The 22,203-nt window shown below is 46.7% G+C and overlaps 7 protein-coding genes across 7 annotated transcripts; 3 read left to right on the forward strand and 4 right to left on the reverse strand.

Annotated features, from left to right (window-relative positions):
- Positions 1 to 13: 13 nt before the first annotated feature.
- Positions 14 to 2,359, forward strand: N7537_002822 (uncharacterized protein; the record flags this gene model as incomplete). The annotated part of the gene is made up of 2 exons (XM_056893880.1): positions 14 to 258; positions 316 to 2,359. The coding sequence occupies 2 exons, from the start codon at positions 14 to 16 to the stop codon at positions 2,357 to 2,359; spliced, it is 2,289 nt and encodes a 762-aa protein (XP_056758875.1).
- A 596-nt stretch (positions 2,360 to 2,955) lies between these two features.
- On the reverse strand, positions 2,956 to 5,029 carry N7537_002823 (TLD domain-containing protein; the record flags this gene model as incomplete). Its single annotated transcript, XM_056893881.1, has 2 exons — positions 2,956 to 4,826; positions 4,987 to 5,029. The coding sequence occupies 2 exons, from the start codon at positions 5,027 to 5,029 to the stop codon at positions 2,956 to 2,958; spliced, it is 1,914 nt and encodes a 637-aa protein (XP_056758876.1).
- A 3,045-nt stretch (positions 5,030 to 8,074) lies between these two features.
- On the forward strand, positions 8,075 to 9,496 carry N7537_002824 (RTA1 domain-containing protein; the record flags this gene model as incomplete). The annotated part of the gene is made up of 3 exons (XM_056893882.1): positions 8,075 to 8,159; positions 8,204 to 8,701; positions 8,763 to 9,496. 3 exons carry the CDS (start codon positions 8,075 to 8,077, stop codon positions 9,494 to 9,496), a joined length of 1,317 nt encoding a protein of 438 aa, XP_056758877.1.
- A 1,608-nt stretch (positions 9,497 to 11,104) lies between these two features.
- On the reverse strand, positions 11,105 to 12,860 carry N7537_002825 (glycylpeptide N-tetradecanoyltransferase swoF; the record flags this gene model as incomplete). The annotated part of the gene is made up of 3 exons (XM_056893883.1): positions 11,105 to 11,361; positions 11,426 to 12,209; positions 12,268 to 12,860. The coding sequence occupies 3 exons, from the start codon at positions 12,858 to 12,860 to the stop codon at positions 11,164 to 11,166; spliced, it is 1,575 nt and encodes a 524-aa protein (XP_056758878.1). The 3' UTR covers positions 11,105 to 11,163.
- A 581-nt stretch (positions 12,861 to 13,441) lies between these two features.
- On the reverse strand, positions 13,442 to 15,140 carry N7537_002826 (tetrahydrofolate synthase; the record flags this gene model as incomplete). The annotated part of the gene is made up of 3 exons (XM_056893884.1): positions 13,442 to 14,839; positions 14,911 to 15,048; positions 15,123 to 15,140. 3 exons carry the CDS (start codon positions 15,138 to 15,140, stop codon positions 13,442 to 13,444), a joined length of 1,554 nt encoding a protein of 517 aa, XP_056758879.1.
- Positions 15,141 to 18,151: 3,011 nt separating this feature from the next.
- Positions 18,152 to 18,682, reverse strand: N7537_002827 (uncharacterized protein; the record flags this gene model as incomplete). Its single annotated transcript, XM_056893885.1, has 2 exons — positions 18,152 to 18,548; positions 18,639 to 18,682. The coding sequence occupies 2 exons, from the start codon at positions 18,680 to 18,682 to the stop codon at positions 18,152 to 18,154; spliced, it is 441 nt and encodes a 146-aa protein (XP_056758880.1).
- Positions 18,683 to 21,513: 2,831 nt separating this feature from the next.
- Positions 21,514 to 21,966, forward strand: N7537_002828 (uncharacterized protein; the record flags this gene model as incomplete). The annotated part of the gene is made up of 1 exon (XM_056893886.1): positions 21,514 to 21,966. The coding sequence occupies one exon, from the start codon at positions 21,514 to 21,516 to the stop codon at positions 21,964 to 21,966; it is 453 nt and encodes a 150-aa protein (XP_056758881.1).
- Positions 21,967 to 22,203: the final 237 nt, after the last annotated feature.

Consider the following 22,203-nt stretch of genomic DNA (forward strand, 5'->3'; position numbering starts at 1 on the left):
TATTGAATCCACCATGGCCGAAAAGCGCAAGCTTCCGGCGCGTGACCGTCGCGAATCTGCAGCCAAAAGACGTGTCTCCGAAGCCACGCCGCAGTCTCACAAGAAAAAGGCGCCAACTCCTCGCCCTCCAACGCCAACCCCCGAACTAGTTGATGCTCCTCTACCAACGAAGGTCAAGGATGGGGATCCCTTGCCTATTGTCCACATGCGACAGCCACTTTCCTTGTCGGACAATGAGTACCAGTCAATCGCTGAAAGGTTTGGCATCGCAGCCCCCGTTGGTGTTGCATGACTGACATTCTCTTATCTCAACAGTGCAGTTCTCCTCGCTTCACTCGAACGATCGAAGAAAAAGTGGCTGAGCGATGGCATCCTTGTTCGGTACTACACAAAGCCGAAGAAGACGAAGCGCGAACAGATCGAGAAGAACAACCCATCGAAGGACACTATGGCAAAAGTTGGGCCTTGCGATGTCACCATCGGCCCCCATTTCTTTGATGCCATGATTTACATTGTCAAAGATCCCAGTGCACCACCAGCACTCCAATACGCACCCCCGCAACGACCGATGGTTCACTATGGCCACCCTAATAACTTCCAACAATACCGACCGTATCCTACTCCATCCAATCAACAACGACCTGCGCAATATTCTCCCGCTCCTCCCGGTCGCCCTGGGTATACAGGAAGCCACCCCTCACCCCAACAAGCTCGTGGCCCGAATCAAAGCAATGCGCCCTCTCCCCAAGGAGGACAAAAGCCTCCACAGGGACAAAAGGGCCAGCCAGCCAAGCCCAGTCCAGATCCTGTGATTCAAATGCTGGCTACAAGGGCAGCTGCAGACCCTGAACTGAAGGCCTTGATGCGTGTTGTTGCTTCAAGCCAAGCATCCCAGGAGCAGCTCCGGGCTTTCCAAGCACACATCGATGAACTCAATGCAATCATCAAGTCAAGAGAGCAGCAGGAACAACGGCAGCAATCTTCAACAGCACAACCAATCACACAACAGTCAACCCCTACACCACAAACTCAGACCCAAAAACAACAAGATGGCGGGACGAAATCAGTATCGGAGAAATCCCCACAAACGTCACAGACCCCATCCAAAGGTTCCAAGCAGCCACCTGTGAAGACGGAGGCGCAGCCTCAGACGCCTGCGCAGGCCCTACCGAGCCAGGCTCCTAACCATCCCCAGAGCGCCACCGGATCGGATACCATCAAGGAAGAGCAATCGGCCACAGAGCAAAAGGGCTCCCAGCCTGCGCCCTCCGAAGCAGGGCGTCCAGTTGTACCAAGCCAATCAGTGACGCCTGGTACTGCAAGCACCTCAACCCCTGCTTCTACTTCTCAGCAGCAGGCTTTGGTACACCCGACACCACCAGCCAGCGCTCAGCAGCCAGGAGCACGACCGGGACTACCATATGCTCCCCATCAACAACCTGCTTATGGGTCACAACCTCCACTTCAGTCTCGACCACCCCAATATGGTTCTCCTGTTCCATTCTCCCGCCCACCTCCAATTCCTTATGTCTCCCCACTTGGATCTCCACCAGTAAACTACAAGTCTGTGGTGTTTGAATTCACATCTCCTTTAACTCCATATGGAAGCAGTACCTCGGGTCATGCCGGTTCGGGTGACCGTTACCTCTTCCCTGAGTACACCATTCTAGAATGGCTCCCAGCCGAGAATACGGTCATCGCCTCGTTTTTGGTAGTGCGGAAGGTCGCTCCAAACACACCATTCCCTCTTGAAACTGCCACAGAAGCTGCAAACACTAAAGGCAAAGGCAAGGGGACATCCAAAGCTAAGAAGGCTGAACCGAAACTCAAAACCGACAAGGGCAAACTACCAACCGATACCCCAGCCCCCAGCCAACCAGGGACGCCTACAACGGGAACGCCACAAAAGCAGGAATCTACCGACCAAGCAGGTCTTTTAACCCCCGGTCTCCCAGGAACTCCTATGAATGAGGCGAATCTCAAGGAATACTGGCAACCAGTCACGTTCCGTATCCATGCCCCCAATGCCAAAATCCTCGAGCCTCTAGCCCGTGTCGTCAAGCCAGCCGACGAGGTGCGCAAATATATGAATGATATCATGGACCGCGCCGAACGTGCGCCAGATGGCTACCTGGCCATGCGTCTGCCTCGTGAGGCGACGTCAGAATCCCTCGAGAGGGACGGGACACCTGCTTCTTCGGGAAATGTCGGTTCCGGAACCCGCAGTCGTCTTTCCCATGTTCAGCTGGCTGGTGATGAATCCGAAGCGGGGAATTCAGCTTTCGAATTCGAAGAGGACGAAGAAGACCTCAAGGATTTCTATGATGCGCCGAGCGGACTACCGCCGTTGAAGGCATAATCGTAGGTTGTATACTTCTAGAGGCGTGTGAAGACGTGGAGCCTTACATCGGTGGTTATTCGAAATCACATGTAGCCTTCCAGAGAGATCAAGTAACTACATAATATCGATCTGCCAACCACTGAAACATGTGGTTGAGAACATAAGAGCCCGGCGGCAACAGCGGTCCCCGTGAAACCCATTGGATTTATATGGAACTTTGAACCTCGAGGATACCTCTCAGTTGATGTTTGTACAATATATAAGGCTCTACCTGTGCCAGTCTTTAAATCTATGATAATCGAATGTTGAAGCCCTTGCGTTTGGAAATGCACTGGTTGTTATCTCCGACCCCCGCGTTTTGCGGAAGTAATACAATGCCTTGACTATACTTATGTTTAAAAGGCGGCAACAGGATTGTGAAACAGGATGTCGCTAGAAATTCCGTGAGCTTTGAGTGGCCCAAAATTTCAGGCCAGGTAGGCTGGTAATTAACTAATATAGGTTTACGGAAAACCTCGCTCTAATCTCGACACCGATGACACCAGGTCACAGGTCCCATACTGTAACACATTAAAACAAAGGCTTGCTCCGTGGACAGGCAACAAACCAACTCCTTAACCCCTCCCACCGGAATATCTCGCCTCATCCCCAATAATACCAGCTGTCTCCAAAAGCCACCTCGCACTCTCTTTCGCCGAATCCCCAGCTCCAGCTTTGATATTGATGTTACGACGGCGCTCGGCCTCCCGTGCCTCGAATTCCCACTTTGCACGCTGGATCTCCACCGGACTTAAGTTTGGGTCCGCGGAGAACGACGACTCCGGATCTGGGACGATACCCCAAATCTCCAGGGTGTACAGATCAAGCTTGATCTTTGTGGGCGGGTCTTCCGGGGTAGTATTGGCAGCGGGTAAGAAGACGCCGTCGTGTCCGACGCGTTCGGCGTGGAACTCGGCTGTCTCTATGTTCGCGTCGATGATGAGACTTCCTGCTCCGTGCGGGGTCGGGTGGTTTTGCTGCGTGCGGGATGGGGCGGGGATTCGGCAGCCGATTGCGATGCCGGTGTTGGGTGAGAAGTAGGCGGTTGGGGTGTTTGGCTTCTTTGCGGATGGGGAGGGGTTACCTGGGAGAAGGATATGCTTCGGGGATAGTTGGAACAGACAGGGGAGGAGGTCGGATGTTTTTGAAGGTGAGCTCGAGCTCGATATGGAGGTCTTCCACGTTTGGGGAATGTAGGCGCCGAGTGTGACTAATTCTTCGCTAGTTGAATCTACTGGAGATCCTTGCAGGAGGAGTAGGGTTGCGGTTTGCCAGGTGAGAACGTGGTGGGAGAAGGATGTCAAGGAAGACCCGTGGGCGCTTGTGGAGAAGACTGGATGTAGTTTGACGCTACTTCGGAGAATATTGATATCGGGTGATGTGGACGGGAGGAAGAATGAAAGATGCGAGGTAAGGATTGGTTTTAATATAGCCGACTCGAAGCTTCCCGGAAGCGTGAATGCAGCCGTTGACGAGGGAGTTTCTTCGTTTTCCTCGCTCTCCTTCTGTTCGGTCTCCGTAGCTTGACCCCTGTGGCGGCGTTGGGATAGATCCAAATTCTTGCTGAAAAGCATGTGCTCAAAAAGAGCAGTCAGTGGATCGAACAGATATGGCAGAGACAGTGATATCGTTCGAGCAAAAGGCTTGTAAGATATCCCACCATCGCTCTCTTCCGGTGAAAACGCTGCAATGATACAGTCTGCTTCGTTCTTGAGAGATTCCATACGCCGAACATCCAGTCCAGATGTATATACCTTCAAAGACTCCAATGGTTTCAGTGGTGCAATGACAAGCAATAGCATAAGCAACCGGCGGAATGTATCGATAGAAATCCGTGTCTCGTAAACGGTCTTGTCAACACGGTGATCGTGTTTGAATACTTCAATCGCATCAAGAGACTCGAGTGCTGCAAGGGCAAGATCGTCATCCTCATCTTCGTCGTACTCATCGTTGGCCGGTGCATCTATAGAGAACCCCAGGGCATGAGAATGCTCGGCCGAAGCTTTGGAATCCTCGGTTGTACATTCTCCACTAGACTCGACGGGAATCTTCCTCCCCACGTCAGCCAGACTACCAAAGATTAACTTGATTCGATCCTTGTGTCCCCGCTTCAGCGCTTTCCCATAGCGCTCAGTCAAGAGCACAACCACCTTGACCATAGCCTCGAAGGTCAACACACTGGGTGCGAGCGTGTTTTGGAATGGAAAGGCTCCTAGATAAGAGACCATGCGGAAGATCACCGGTCCTGCATCCAGCGGCTGCTCCTGGGAAGTGGTATAGATACCATCTGGGATACCCAAGAAGTCTGAGAGGACTTTCTCATTCCAGTACCGCAAGCCTCCCTGCTCTAAGGCCCGAGAGAAAAAGTTGTCTTTGAAATGCGTGAGCTCTAATGGCGTAAAGCATTTTGTGGCGAAACGCTCAGCGAGCACGGAGCTCAGCTCCTCTATTTACGTATATGGTTAGATACAACTGTCATTGATCAGACGGAGAGGGATTGCCATGTGCAAGTCGAGGCCATATTATTGACGATTACAGCCGACCAAGAGAGTAGCAGCTTCATATATCTTCCAGACCCAACCATGAATGCAACATGTAGAACTCACCTGGGGATGATGCACCATGCTCATTGGACTGGGCTACACCCATTGTTGATGGTTGATGCGGGGATGACCCCACTGCTAGGCTACTGCTAAGTTCCGTCGCAGTGCTCAAGAGCTAAGTTCAAGCGAGAAGTTGGAATAAGAGAGAGAGGTGTGAAATGGAATGGTTCAGAATGGTCAAATCGCCACGGAAAATACAACATCAATGAACCGTAGTAAGTCAACATGGAGAGCGGAATCCTATGAGGCGACGTCAGGTTATTGCCTGAGGCAAGTAAGAGTTCTAGACTCTTGCTGGCTGCCTGAGGCTTGAACTTTTACGGAACATTACGTAAACTTATGTAATGAAGGTGGGACCACATGCTCACGTGGCATCTACATTGTCATTGTTTGCAACAACCTCAAAGGAGATAGAACCACGTCTTGGGTTTTGATCCATCGCACCGGGGAGGCAAACCAGTCCCTATCAGGCTGGTTTATTGCTTAACTCACGGTGTTGTCTTCTAAAAAGGTGGGATTTCCTTACACCATCAACCTTGTCGGCAGCGCTCGTGCGGCTCTGTTTCGAATATCATCATTGTCATTTGTCAGAACGGAATAAGGCCCCCATAGGCCATAAACAGGAACCTAGGTTTTTGTTGTGGTCTAGTAATAAAACAGCCTGTATTTTTACAACATCATTTCTTAATCTACAGCTCTCCTATCTGAATCTCACATTGCATAATGCATTTCAACATTCATCAAGTAGACCTCTCTTAACAATCATCCTGGCCGTTGTCTTATTGTCTTACTTTCTTCCTCTCTTTCTTCACAGTTGACCTGCCCTGGGTCACTGAATGGAGTCTGTCAGTGTAGGTGGTTTGGAACGCCTTTTCTTTTTCCTAGCTGCAGGTTATCCATCAGCTTTAAACACGGATATTAGGTAAGGCTACTATCTATCCTGATATCAGATTTATCTTCAATACTCAGAAGTGATTTGGTACTATCTTTAGATACGCCCTGTGCTTGATTTATGGACGGGCTATCCATTAAAAATACTTGTTTTGACGTTAGCCTACTAGTAATCTATATCATACATATAGAGACGAAATACCAAAAACGGAACATGATACCTAGGTATGCAGTACATTGGTATATGTAACGAATGAAAATATACATGTATAATTTATACATACCATTGGCTCCTTACGTAGGTAACTATAGATGGGATCCTTACACATACACAAGCCACAGGCCTGTAAGATAGTCCTGAACAGTCCGTTAATTTTTCAACCTAGGCACGGACGTGTGGGATTGACCAATAGAAAGCAATTTATAACGCTTATGCTGCTTTGGCTACGCACTAATGAAGCACAGATTCCGGTAATTTAGGACTATTTCCCCGGTTCATGAAAATATAAACGAATAAGCCATAACCTGACTAGCGACCTCCACACTCCCCAAGTGATCTTAGTTATCTTACTCATTTGCCATTAGGGCCCTAGAGGCTCGATCTAGGCCCCATTTTTAGTAGCTATACCATTCAGCGCTGCCAATAACGCCGTCGAAAGACAACAAATAAGCTAATAATTCCACTCTTAACTTTGTTTAAACGTTGAAGCCTATATACAGGTTATATTTTCTAGTACACAATTTATAAAATAAAACGATAAAACAGCTAGAAGCCGGTATATATAATGGTCGGTTTATGTTAGTGAATTTAAATGATGTATGAATACCCATGATGGAACCACCATGGTACGACGGATTTCCCCCTATGTGAGTAATAATGGGTTGTACACATTGCAAAACATGGAAAAAACGGATAATAAGCACGGAGTACATAGTATAGACACGTATGGGTCTAAATAGACACAACACGGACCCCGGGAATCATCCTAGGGTCCACCGGTGGGGTTCATTCTCGAAACACGCGCCGTTTGTTAGGGTTAACTTGTCTTAGCGCTGACATTACTCTACCTTGATCTCACTAAGTGCTTACATGAATTCAATTAGCTCCATTCCCAAGGCTGCAATGTATCATATATTTTATTAGTCGATAATTAGTCTGGTGGTTGTTTTAGTAACACTCTACCGGAATATCAATTGTTGTAATACACAACACACTAGCATACAACTGAGGATGGCCAGCGGGTCTTGCACTGGACCAACCATGGAATTAATACTGGACGGCCCAACCTCAAAACTGAGATATTTCAGGGCCATAGGTCTTAGAGAGTCCTAGGGTCCGGATTGCATTGAGTAACAGTCACAGGCTTAGGGAATAAGCAGCAGAGTTAATGGCCTGGGAAAGTAATAATGCTAACTGTATGACACACTGATCATGAACAGTGGCGCGACAGCATCGAGAAACACCACGGCGACTGTGGTCCGGAGCTTGTGGATATATATCTGTACGGTGAACATAGGCACCAACAGGATAGCTTTCACGCATATTGATGCATGTAGATAATCTAGGCTTGGAGTCAGTTCTGCATGGTCGGGAGATGGAAGGTGGACGAGCCTCGTGGACCAGTTTCTTTGGGAATAGTAGCCGAGTTAGTGTGGAGCTGCAATTTCGGTGATAAAGATGCGACGGCAGACAGCAGAAACAGCGCATATGGCAGGGTGAAGCCAAAGCCATTGCAACAGTGGGCGCCAATGGTAGGATCAACGACATTCTATGCAGCAATATCATAGTGTTGCCTAATTCTCTTTCTCCTTCCCTCTCATCCTTTCTGGAAGAAATGAAGTAAAAGTGGAGTTAAGCTAGCTCTACCCAAGTGTATTATTGAAGGTGCCTAAGTATTTTGGGGGCCAATTCAAAAGAACTAAGCTTTGTATGTATATAATACAGATATGTGTATTAACCATACCAGATACAGAATACCTTCGTAACAGTATCTTTTGATCGAAATCTCAGATGTCTCCTGGGCTATTTTTAACTGCATGTGGCTTCCGGGTACTCTCTACACATCGGATCACATATCGATTATTCCAAGGCAACAAGAATAGTAGGAGTTTTGTAGTTTTGTATTCCTCCAGGCATCAGACATTGGTATATACATTGATGTATAAATTAACGACCTGAGTGCTGTCTGCCTTCTTCGAAATGATGTTGACCGTGTACTTCTCTTCTACACTTTCGTATCGATTTCTTTCAGGCATTCTGACTCAACACATTCCTTTCGCCTCCGGTTATTCTTTACGTCAGATATACTTGTAATTATGCGATTTCCAGTGTCGGGCTTGTTCTTCGTGGTGTTGTTGGCCATGGTGGCCCGGGCATCCCCCGTCCAAACTGCTGTGCCCCAGCCTGGGGTGTTCCCGCGGGATACCAGCCCCACCACTACGGCGACGAACTCGCAGCCCACCACAGCGACCACCACTACAGCCACTGAATTCCAATTGACTTTGAGCCTGGATTTACCCTCTGACACGTGTACGCCCACCATAAAGCCCGACAAATATGGCTGGGTACCGGCCTCGGAGTGCGATGCCTTGTACCTCTACTATCCGTCTTTTGGAGCCGCAATCGCTGCCGCCGTGATTTTCGGGGTCCTGTTCATGGCCCACTTTGTGCAGGCGACTATGTACAAGGCGGGGTTTGCCTGGGTCATCCTCATGGGGGTCTCGTGGGAGGCCGTAGCTTACGGAGTCCGCGCCTTCAGCACTCACAATCAACAGAATAATACTGTCGTGACCGTCGCCCAGATGTTTATTCTTTTGGCTCCCTTATGTACGATCCAGAACTTCTTGCCAGCAACACCCCAATTCAATGATACTAATTCTGAACATAGGGGTCAATGCATTCGACTACATGGTTCTAGCAAGGATGATCCATTTCTTCGTCCCCGAGCGTCGCATCGGCATGTTCAAGCCCTCCTTACTAGCCAAGTCTTTCGTCTTGCTCGACTTTGCGTCCTTTGTTGTTCAAATGATCGGTGGCTTTATGGCCACCGGTACGGACGAGCAGCAAATGAATGGCATCCACATCTACATGGGTGGTATTGGCATCCAGGAGTTCTTCATCGTGTGCTTTTTGGTGCTGGCCGTGCAGTTCCAGCGATTGATGCTGAAGCTGGAGCAGACTGGCCGATTGCCTGTCGAGAAGCAGAACTGGCGTCCACTGCTCTATGCCCTATATGGAAGTCTAATCGCCATTACTGTGCGCATCATCTACCGCTTGATTGAATTTGCCTCCGGCTATGGGGAGTCAAATCCTATCCCATACCACGAATGGTATATGTATGTGTTTGACGGTATTCCCATGGCCTTGGCTATTCTCATTTGGAACTTTGCCCCACCGGGTGCTGTGTTGCAGGGTCCGGATGCGAAGATGCCCTCCAGTGGCATCGGCAGGTGGCTCTGCTGTTACGGTTGTGCTTGTTGCTGTCGAAGCTGCCGGAAGGGAGCCAAGGGAAAGAAGGATATGCAACGACTACCTGATAACGACATAAATGACGATGATGTGCTACTTCGGAGCCGAGAACCATCCCCCTACCGCGATAGGCAATACACAACCCATCGCTGAGTTGGAGTTTTTGCCGTTTTCATCAAGTGACTCATATGTATAATTCATATTTACTTTCGTCTTGTCTCCCTTTTTTCTCCTTTTCATCTCTTTTTGTTCTAGTTCTCTTCCTTTATGTCCTACCCGCATTTGGAAACAAGAACATGGACTAGATGTTCAATGAAAACGGCTCCAGGGCTTGTTTATAGAGGTCTTGCATATATACCCCCCTTGGATTAGGGATTATTCAGGATGATACACCTTTTACTTGACTAATAGATAGATTGTACCAAATTAGATCTTTATCCAGGCCAATAAACAAATCTCTTACAAATTACTGTACTGTCCCAAAATTAACCAACTCGCATCACCAAAATTCGATGTCAGCAAATCCAATGAACCAAAGAAGCCTAGCACATCCGGCCCCAGCTTCTTCAAGCTCGGGAAAGTGTTCAGAAGCATTTGCGCTCGATTGGTATTCAGATCGGAGAACAAGGTGCTGTTTGGCTTGTGCATGTTGTGGTCACATTTCATCAGGGCATTTTGATGCGTGGTAACTAGATATGAGAAAAGAGGAATAATTTCTCCAGACTTATTGTCGATGAGAATCCCATTTGCATCGATCTAACGGGGAGACAATCATACTATGCTGAATGTATATAATACATGTACTATAACTATGTACTATATCCATTGATAGGTTTCACAATTAACTCGGTAAGAAATTGATATGGTATTGTGAAGATGTATGTATGTATGGTATGGAAGGAATTATGTATTTTACATATCTGGGCTATCTACATGTGGTATGGTAGGATACATATACATCCTGCGAGTACTAGCAGTGAGCAGTACCACTGGTCTGAATGATATGTATGCCAATATGTGAGGATAAATGTACTCATGTAACCCCCACCGTTGTGATTCCATCAAACCACATACCTCGCATGTGGAGGGAAGCAGACCGTCAGATAACCTACATTTAACCAAATCCGACAAAGTGCGAACTTGAAGTCGCTTGACCTTGGCCGACTCCCTCTAGGTCGTATCCAGTGACCATCATGTTATGGAGCCCAATTGACGAGAAAGGCGAGCAGCCAGAATGGCATATAGGGAGTATGATATCCAGCAATGATAGTAATGAGATCGGGGCTGCTCTCTGTGTCAGACTAGTTGTTGGAGGATATGGGCGCTTAACAATGGGATTTTCTTGGCTAGAAGGTGTCGTCGAGGAGGTTTGGGTTCACCGGGTTATCGCCACTATGGGAAGGCTGATTGGAGAGCTTTTGCACAACAATGGCACCAAGAAACCGAAAGCACTGACACCAGAGACACCCCCCTGGGGAGGTTCGGTGTGTCGGCTTGTCTGTATAGTTAGGGAACTTGTGTTGGATTAAATTTCCTCGCACCAGACAGATCTAAGCTCCCTCGGTAGCTTCATGAAAATATATAGAGGGGAAGTCGAGCATTTGGAATAGACATTTGTAAAATAGCCCAAGTACTTTTAGTGTCCCATGTTAAGGTCAACACTAAATTTGCTAGTAGCAGCTACAAGTCTGGCCAAACGATCTTGGTATATAAAACAGTTTGTTTTATGTACATATTCTTCCGATCGCTAACACGACACAGGGAAAAGAAATTCGTTTTCGGGGTATCCGACGTTAGATTTACTAGCCAAAGCGTCAAGTCTATAGCATGACGATACCGACACCTCCCATCTTCGACTCATCGGGCAAGTTTTTCTCGTTAATTCCACCACCAATAGGTGCAGCGCGGTAGTTATATAAGTAGAAGTGGAGTTGGCCATCACCGGCACCGAACTTGAGGTCTTCGAGGAAGAGGGGGTTGTCGTGCGAGGTGAGAGCATTGAAGACATCGAAACGGGCCTAGAACAAACCAAAAAGAGACAAGATTAGCATATAAAATCAGAAATAAGACATTCCAACATACATTCTTTGCGCAAATCAGAGCATCGTTCATCAAGAGCTGCAAGCGCTCCTTGAAAGCCTGCTTATCGTCGGAGAACGCGGTTTCGGTCGCGTAGTAGTACAGGTATGCGGCATGGACGGCATCGTGCTTGGGGTTATCAATCACTGTAGACTCCAGATTGTAGAACGAGACAAAGTCGGTGATCTTGTGGGTTTCCGGGTCTTCGGCAACGTATGACCAGACAACCTGTTCCTTGCCGGGCTGTTTCTTGTGAACCAGCCAGTGGTCAATTTCTTCCCGTGTAAAGGCCTGGTTCATATCAAAGCGTCGCATGTATCGCTCCAGCAGATCATAGACGGCATCGATGTCCTTGGATTCCATGGGCCGCAGACCCGGGGTCGATGTCTCGCTAGGGAGATGGTTCTTAGTGACCTGGCGGGCCTTGGTTGAGCCATGGGGCAGAGGTGAAAAGCCAACATCGTAGAGCTTCAACCAATCGAGAGAGCGGTGGTAGTAGCGGCAAGAGCTGACGGGGGTGGGCAGGATGATACCGCCAGTGTAGATGGCCTGGTAGATACCCCTTAGGTAGCAGCGCCGGGTAATCTCCTTGATCAGAACGGGAGTCAGGCGCTTGGAGCGGAGCTTCTTGTGGATACACAGGAAGTTGATCTCCGTCACCTTGAGGCGCTCCCCGCGGACGCGGAGTTCAGTTGGGACACCGCAAATGGATGCCACCAGCTTGCGCGACTTGGTGGCTCGCACACCAACATGCCATTCCTTCTTCCAACCGGGAGACATCAGAGCCCTGTGTATGTAGCATTAGCGTTCTGAAATAGGCACAAAGGTCTAAGACTCAATCGTACCAATGAAGGAACGATTCGGAGTAGTTGAAGCGGAACATGGCGTTATCATCCTCGACGTAGTGCTTGTTAAGAAGCTCGTAGAGCTCTTTCAACTCCTCCTCGTTCGTCAGGTCGAGAGTGCACCACTCGAACCCCTCAATGAGCGCATCGGGGGTCTTGGAAACCTTCTCTGGGTCGATGACCTTGATAGGCCCCTGAGTAATCTGCTTCGTTCCAGCCTCTTCAAAGGCAGGCACTGGCTGTGTCTGCCAAAACTTGTATGAGGCCATATCTTTCTGGTTCTTACCTCCCACTGCCAATCCGGTCAGCATCTGCGATAGGTCCATGTTGTGCAATAGGGCTGCGGCCTGGTCCTTGTCCATTGCAGCTAACTCGTTCTTCAGGGCCGGGTTTTGTTCGAGGAGTAAGGAAGCGAAGTTCGCAGGAAGCTTCTTTCCTGCTTGTAGAATTCGAATGTCAACAGCTGCGGCTAGGGACCTTGGTGTCCAGTGAGGGTGGTTGAGGAGCCTACCATTACCCGAGTCGGATGGAGCTCCAGACTCATTTTCATTGCGCTTAGGGGCCTTGCCCTTTTTATCGCTGGAATCCGACATGATGTGTTGGGGGAGTTGAGGAAGAAAGGAATTGGGTTGGGCCCCACGTTTCAATCGCGGATCTCTGGTGGGGTGTTTCTGCGGGTGACTTAATAATACACGATATTGGGATGGGCTCAACACAACTTGCTATGCACACTATTTATGGGCGCAGTCCGAAGTAGGTATTTAGAGTGTTATTTATGGACACGTTTCACCCACGGAGTCCGTTTCACCCTGGTCGGAGTCCATAAATGCTCCACGGGGAAAAGTGAAGAACCCCGCTCAACGTTGAACTCTTAGTGGCCTACGTTAGGAACCTCGGCATTCACTTATGCAAAGCCCATGTAGCTAAAAGCACGTATAGGGTTTCAGATATGGTATCATTCGATGCATTGTAAATCGGGAAACTATATTGAGAATCGAAGAATTGTTGAAATCCAAGCAAAAACACCTCTATGTCCGTTCTATGCTAAGCCAATGGCATATATCTCAAGTGAATGGCATATATCTCAAGTGAATGGCATATATCTCAAGTGTTGATACAAGAATACAAGAATGTAAGAGTCATTTGGAGCTCCGGGCTACCAATCATCGGGGAATCACGCGTCGGTAGGTGGCTTTGTCTCAACTACGTCGAGGAATCCTCCGACCAAATGAATGCTGCCGGTGACAAAAGTCATGACCGGAGTTTCGTCCTTCTGCAGGACCTTGCGTTCCTGACCCGCAATTTCTCGCGCAAAGTCAACAGCTTCCTCAATTGTACCGAAAATATGTGTTTGAGCGTGAGGGTCAATAGCATTCCACTCCACCGCAAGAGACTTCTGGACTCGAAGATGTTCGAGGTCGTCAGCATTGGTGTTCATACTGACCAAGTCGGGTCGGAAGCCCGCCTCTTTGTAGGTGATGTTCGTGCAGAATAGGGCGTGAGTGAATGGGGTATCATTTCCAAGGGCAGATGAGAGGGTCTCGTGGAGAGCACGAGCAAGAGCCGTGCTATCACGAGTCTGTTGGTTGAAAATCAAAATCCGTGTCTTCTTGGCGGCTACATCCTCGGACGAGGAATCCGCCTGGATACGCGACGCAAACCACTGGCCAGCCAGCCGGATGCTCTCTAAAGTATGCCCGCCATCGATATACCAAGAGACGTTCTTCTCGAATCGGGTTTCACACCGACCACCTAGGCGGGTTTCCTCGAGCCCAGTCTTGAACTTCGCCGGTAGTGGTCCTTTCATGATATTGTCTGGAACATCGATATTAACCTGGCGCAAGAAATCCGCCGCAGCTGCCACTGCCACCGAGGCGTTGGTGTACTGGAAATCTCCAGCCAATCCAAGGGTGATTTTGCTGCTCTCAGGACGAAGCTCAGAATGGCCAGCAACAATCTCCAGCTGAGCGCCAGCCTCCTCGGCGCGCTTAGCCAAGACTTGTTCCGCACTCGGAGGTTGTGGTGCCGCGAACCCATTTATGCCACGCTTGAGAATGCCACCCTTGTGCCACGCAATTTCCTCAATCGTATGTCCAAGCATAGCAACGTGATCAATACCAAGGCTACTAATCGCCGTTACCTTGGGTTGCGGGATCACGTTGGTACAGTCATATTGACCACCGATTCCACATTCGATCACCGCGGCGTCCACGCCCTCGCTCAGGTAGGTATGGAATGCCATCAGGGTCAAGTACCGAAAATATTGTGGTTTCGCCCCAGGCCCAGTAGGATCCTGACCCGCCAGTTTAGCAGCCTGCTCCAGACGATCCCATACCTCGAAGAAATAGCGCGCAAACTGCTCTTCAGACAATGGGGTGTTGTTGATCTTTATGCGCTCACGTGCGAACCGGAGGTGCGGGGAGGTGTAAAGACCGATCTTGAGGTTGGATTCAGGTTGATCCGCATCTTTTCGGGAGTATTGGGAGAGGATTGTGGAGATGAAAGCGGAGGTCGAGCCCTTGCCTTTCGTGCCGGCGACATGAATTGCGTTCAGCCGATTGAGGTCGGAAGGCTAGAGAACGTAAAGATCCCACATTAGCTTCACTCACAAGGGATTAACATCCTGCCATCAGCTCAGCACACCTTGTATCCGATGCGCTGCAACCAGTCCACTGTCTCCGGGAGGGATAAATCGTTCATCTCCTGCCTCGTTTTGGACTTCCTGAGCGCCTCCACAATCGCATAGTTGGTTTGCAATGAGTTAAGCGATGAAATCGCAGCCTATCCATCTCAATGTCAGCATATGCCATATTTTGCCAGAGTAATCCCCTGTCGCAAAGCCCCGAGTAGCATACCTCGTATGTTCGAGTCATGATGGGCGAACGAGTTGAAACTCGCCGTGCGCAAAACTGCCAGCGAATAGAGGTCCAAAGCCTTCTCATGGACAACTGAAGCCCGTGCCTTGAATCCTCAAATGAGCAGGGGTGATTGAAGAAACCCCGGTAGCTCTAACGATTTATGATTCTCTGGTTGATCCCACCCGCTCTCCTCGGGAAACCCATTTGGCACTGACCGGGAAGATCACGTGCTTGTTGACATTACACAAGAATCAGAATGAAGTCAAGCTATATATACACGGATGTTTTATTTCATGAACAGTGAATCAATACATCTGCAGATAGATTTACATAGTATGATGACAGGAAGCTAATGCACGAACAATGTATGGTATGGATAACCGATTTTGTTAACCTTCACTAAAATGACAAAACCCGCTTTTTCAACAATCTATACGGACATCGATAACTAACCCTATTATACACTTTTGTGTACTAAGTGTTATATGATTTTCTAGGTAAAATACCCTATATCTACTATATACTCGACTTAGTATTCGATATGTCCCCTAGTTCTTGAAGCCTATATTTTCCTAGCTTAAGAGCTATTTGTTACGCACCGCCAACTGGTCACAGTTAGGTTAGATGGGGTCAAGGTATACTTGCCTTAATACTCCTCGAGTTGTCCAATGTCAATGATCTGTTCTCTTAACCGTACTGTCACCTAACAGGCCATACTGCAGAATAGGTCCTTTTGAGGCATCGAGGAACGATGCTAGGTAGACCGCCGAATAGATCTATACCAGAGTATTAGTCTATGCGTAAGTATCATCGAGTTACAATTAAGTTAAGGAGTCATAGTAATCCAAAAGGTAAACATAAGTAGTAATATATGATTAAAGACGAAGAACTAAACTGAGTATATAAGGGAGTGTCCTTATATATTCTACGTTTCCTGCTTCCTCGGTGACTACCTAGAGTCACTTTTAGAGTCACTAGTAACTTCTAGATATACTTCTTAAAGTCGATCCTAGAGTCACAGTCACGTATTCCCGTAGTATGCGAATGAGGATTGTCACTGTAGATATTATCCGGTACAGATATTATCATGTATATAGGAATGCCTTTGACAGTGGGTCTTGCTCCGGGGGGTCGTACTCTTGCTCGCTAAGTATGATCGGGGTCTTCTCTTTCCTAAATCCCTAGGGTTGCCTGGGTATTAGATATTGAACGTGATCTGCTGACAGATATATTGGTTGCTTCTTGGTGGCCCATCGGTAGGTATAGGTCTCTACATATGATCGGTGACTAGCATTTCTATGTCGCTATAAAGGATAATATCGCTAGTAGGACCCGGAGAGGAAGAGGCACTATTAAATAAGGTATATTATTTAAAGGCCCTCGTCAAATACGTAGAGCAAAGAGGACCCCTCAAGACCTATAATAACGTTCCTAACAATGTTCGCGAGCGGTTCTATACTAAAGAGAACTAGCGACTTGATAAAAAGAAGAAAACTACGGATAACTCTACAATCGATTCAACGTGTCCTCCAATCAAGATCCATTTTCTCCTTGCAAGATCGCCTTAACCATTGATACCAACTCTACCTACTAATGGAGCAACGCCGGCTAAGGCCCGTAGTGCTGGATCAATCATAGTTTATTATGCTACTGGATGTAGCTGTGGAAGAATATACCGACTAGCAGCGGGCTTCGGTGACCAATGAGGCTTTCAGGGACACTATCACCAAAGCACGCGATATACCACTTAAAAATTGCCTCGATCTCCTGTAGGTTTATGAGGATCAGGACCCGGATTTTTTCGTCAAGCCTGGCGTAAAAGTATGCGGCCCGGCGGTTCGTACGCGATAGTGGCCTCTGGGTAAAGCAACGCGGGGAAATCGTTTGCCATGAAAGTATTAGTGGTTCATACTAGACTTGATATAGTTTATAGCTAACGAATAAAGAACAGCTCACACTGGCATTCCAGTACAGCTACGCTCGAAATCAGTTTCACCTCTCTACTGTCTCCAATTCTGTGTTAAACTCTGTCCATTCACGGTTAGCCTACCCCTGACCCGCAATTTTGGAAGTATCTCACGGTAATAAATAATTGGACAAAAAATAAAAATGGCTATCGTATCATGGTTGTATGAGCCATGCCGTCTCTAGAACAACTCACTTGCAAACAAGCCAAACAGAGCAGTAAGTTTTCTAGCCACTTCACCTCTCATTCCTTTCGCGTTCACTCCGCTAAGATAGTGGACAAGCAAAGACATACGTGGATACAAAGTGAATAGGATAAAATATTTCTTTATAACTGACTCATCCGCCCTACAAAAAGCTCTAACCTAGGAGTCAGCCTGAATCCTCCCACCCCGTGGGATAATGTATGCATATGTTCATATAAAATAATATTTGATAAGAAGCATCTACTACAGAAGATAACTCCATTTAAAATTGAAAACTCCTCTGAGGCTCTCGCTCTCTCCGCTCCACCTTGACACGGAAACTAGTTTGCGGCAACTTAGCAGCCAAGCGTAACAACTTCTCTGAGTGACCACTGACTAGAAGCTTTTCTCTGTGCAGTTAGGGATAAAGTCTCTTGATGACGGCGATATCAGAAGCATGAAGGTTCCTTTTCGTCCCTGTAGCACCTGCGACAATATATGGGAACATAACAGGCTCTTTAATATCATTGTGTTGAAGGCAACCAGTGCCCAATCTTGTATAGGGCAACTCTCATTACGAAATCCTCGTTCCACTGCTCGTCATCGTCAAAATGCGCGTCATCGGCAGTATACCACCACTCAGAGGAGGGTAATACGCATGAGCGAGGATCGAATTTTTCCCGTCGAAAGCATTTACATTTCCATTCCCGTCATTACCGACGGCAAATTTCATAATGATATCAGCGTCCCCCCTTTAGTGACTCCTAGAATGAGGTATTTGGCGTGCATTTATCCCATTCGTCGAAAAACCTCGTTGATGTCATTGTCATTGTGTATAGAATGAGTGGTGATATCAGGGGAACCATTCCCGATTGTCTAGGAAATAACTGGCTTAGGCCGGCTACTACAGGGGAGGACAAAGTTGACAATTCCGTTGTTATCAGGAAAGCCGCATCGTTTTTCGTTCATAATTGCTTGCGTTTTTGTGTCGTATCTACCGGTTACGTTCACGCCAAAGGGGTGCTGCAGAACTCGAAGTGTAACAGGTCCATCCACTTCAGCATCGAATTCATCAACTTCTCTGTACGGATCCAAGTATTCAAATCTTGCAAGATATGATCGGACAGCCTTTTTGGCCTCATGGTCTCCGAATTCCACAGCAGCAACCTCTGGTGTTGTCCAATCAGTTTTCATAATTGCAACCTTTCCCCAGGAGTTGAGTTTGTAAAATAAAATTTGCATAGTTTTGGTGCGAGTAGTGTATCGAGTTGGCCTGGTTACTAGTATAAGAACCAGACTTGGAAACAAGTATTATTGAAAAATAAAGATAAACCCTCCAGGAAGATTGGAGTCAGTCATATACCGTGCTATCAGTGAGAAGTTTTGTTTATCATTCTTTGATGTCATGTTAAGATGCGATGACAACAGGGGTGTATCTAGATTGTTCTAATAACTGCTGATTCCCATACGGAGTATGTAAAACTAAGCTTATTCAAATGAAGAGGTGTATTCTAATAACTCCACTAGTCATTGGCCGAGAGGGATGACTAGTAGGAATTGAGTAAGATAAACTAGGGGATCTATGCTGTACTCACCTCTAATCTTGTGGCTGAAAGAATGCGCCAATTTACAGCGTTGGTAAAACCAACAATACGAATGATGTCAGCTGCCGGTAACATTCAATCCGGATTAGGTACGGGCAAGTTACTTTTCTACTGTCAGATTATTGTGAAGCACAGCACATCTTGACAAACAATCTTAGAAGACAACATTCAAATCAACATTCAAATGAAAGGCAGAAGATTTCCGAGTGTAGACTATGAGTCTCAGGAGTTGGCTTAAACAGTACTGTCAAACATGGAAACGTCACAGTCAAGATCAATCTTGTATCACTACCAGTGCTCTTTTATCAGGGTTAAGGTTACGAGGGCAACCGTGAGTATGAGGTTTAATTGCACTTTTTCTAGATATCTGCTGTCCGTCAGCATAGTAACTTTAAGCTCGTACACAGCCCATACCGATTGGTTATGTGTAAGCGGAAGGTGATATTGATAGTGACGACGAACTGCGGGTAGCCGACCACGGACGAATTTAACATAAGGTTGCGGGCTCGGACGATAGACGTACGTCATGTAGCCTACCCGACGGTCATCCGCTTCGGACGCTAAATCTTAAATTAACCTAATGGTAAAAAAGGTGTATTACTCTGTCTTTTTGTGATATACAATTTCGTATTTAGAGTTCCCTACCGCAGTTAAATTCATAATCCTAAAGGCATTGGTGTTAGCGGCTGCTTATGGCTTTATTGGGCTGCCGAAAGATTTTGCATTTGTATTAATGGTGTCTGAAGTGTATCGTTATAAGCTATGTGGGGACACTTAAAGCTGTATTCCTTGGTTATGAACTAGTTAAACCGATCTAAGTCGAGGTTTGATACTGTGAGATAATTGGATGTCGTTTGCTGTTTGCGGAAATATAACTCCTTCACACTGTTCGTAATGGAGGAGCCTAGACTAGACTTGATATTTCCCATGGCGGTCCCATCGGAGGCAAAAGAATTCCCATTAGTGCATTATTATTCGTATAAATTTTTGATGAATTGCATTCCTTACATATATTTATATTGCATATTATTACGTTGTAAAAAGGGATAAAAACAGGCGTTAAACATACGTATTTCTTTTGTATAATTTACGTTTGTATTGTTTACAGTCCCATGGTGGGAGCACCCCGGGAAATGTCAAGGTCCAGCCAGACCTCATCCACAGTTTATGGAAAGTCGGGTCATATTTGGAGGAAGCCCGCTACTCCGTCGGACCCAAGCTTATAGGTAAGCAGCAGGTCAACTTAGTTCTCTACAATTCTAGGTCACCGACACATGCCTATCCAATTAATCGACTCCTAGTTACGACCTTACAGTTACTAAATGCTTGAGGGACAGCAAGCAACACTTGAATAGAGTGTAACTAAATAGAGATTAGGATGTGGTTCGGAAACAATTATAAGTATCTAGGGGTAATTTAGATTGGCCCCAACTATATGATCATGATCCTTGTCACTGTCGTTCGTAATAAAATAATGTCAGCCAGTCACGGCTGTGCCGTAATCGTTAAGCAGATCCATGGTCTCCTATCAGAGTGCGTCCTGCGTCTGTGTGCTAAAACTTGAAGAAAGGTCAAGGTGGGAACGGAAACGTCAACATCGGTGTGCCGAGCCATCTGTAATTCTGTTTTTAATGTAGCGCCGACTTCCGAAAATTAACCAGGTATATAAAGATGACAATGGGATTTATTTATGAAGTACTAGGGTGATTGCAATCCTAAACAAAGACTTAAAGATCACTTGCTGGTGAATCATGCCGTTAAGGTCCGTGGGTTCCACGGGTGCCCACATTTTACCAAGGCTCTATTACTAAACATCAATCTCTCGGTAAGATCGGACTTCTTCATGTTTCAGGATGCAAACGCAGGGGCATCACGTCATATGGCTTATATCAATTCTCTGAGATATAACCTTGCCACTCATGTAAAAATGGGAGGTTTATCATACATCACATCTACCATGGAGGATATTATGCGTTATGGGCTGTCTGGTACTGCCTAACTGTCACAGACCACCCACTTAATCTAAGTGAACGCACGCTGTATTATTCACAAGCATTGCCTAGGCGTAGATCCTTAAATCATTTTTCTTTCAGACAGTTCTTCGCTAGTATAAACCTTTCCCTTTTTTTCCACCAGCTTACCTCCTACTATTCGGATAGCTAAGTATAGTCATGAGCTTTTGCCTGTTGCTTAATATAGTAATGTATATCATAAGACCCGAGGCTAACATATAACACATATGCCTAAAATATAATTACATCATTAGAAATCGTCTAAAAGCTAACTTGCTTTAATAAGCCGATCTAGAAGCTGCAATAATTCACGTAACCATGTTAGTATGTTGATGGGTTGTGATTCGTGATGTAATTTTACTGAATGCATCTTCGTATGATGTATCATGAGACCTAATATAGAAAGGATGACGAAACCAAACAAGAGACGCAGGTAATTGGAAAGGCCAGAGGTGTCTGAGTACTAATATGCTGTCGTTGGAAAGGGACGGCCAAAGGTATAAATATGGCTAGTAATCCAATCTTCTCTGGCACTCCTACATTTCTAAGAAAAGATAAACGTGAATATTCAATTTCAAATATCCACCCAGAAAGTTTTCCGTTGCAATCCCCATTCCACATCATGGTTAAGAAAGGCCCTACAGTTGGAGGTAATGGTGGTTCGCCGTTCGAGCTCTTGCATGGTAATACGCCCGTGGAACAACTGGACGTATGGTACGGAAATGGCAGTCATCCTACGGAGCAATATACTATCCTGAGGGGTATTAAAGTCAAATGGGCAGACGATAAACCCGCCAATTCCGCCGGACATTGCCCCTCAGAAGATGAGGAGAGAGTTCTGCATACCAGTTTTGACTTCGAACACAATGGCGAAGATCCTCTTGAATGGATGGATCTTTACGGGTCAACTAGCCGTGCTGATTCACTAAGATTGGTTGACAAGAAAGGCTACTTCGAGGCCGGAGGAATCGGTGGTACCAAATCCATTCAACCTGCGAAAAGCAAAAAGCTATGTGGGTTCTACGGAAGGTCAGGACAGGATATTGATCAGCTAGGCGCGATCTTTAGTGATTAAAAGTTGTGAGTTCTACCTATGATCAATTCATATAAAATCTCTAATAATGAAGACAGATGGTTACATAATCAGATTTACCTTAGGCCATTTAAGGGCTCAACTCTCCTCCCGTGGCTTGCTATTTAGTTGATAGTTGCAGTTCAACATGCAGTACCATGCTACTTTCTACGAAAAGTATTGATGCTATCTTTTAAAAGGCTTGCACTCTCATATTGTTGTTTTAAAGAATACTTTGCA

Source organism: Penicillium hordei (genome assembly GCF_028827395.1).
Source record: "Penicillium hordei strain IBT 12815 chromosome Unknown utg000001l_segment0_segment0, whole genome shotgun sequence".
Taxonomy (NCBI): domain Eukaryota; kingdom Fungi; phylum Ascomycota; class Eurotiomycetes; order Eurotiales; family Aspergillaceae; genus Penicillium; species Penicillium hordei.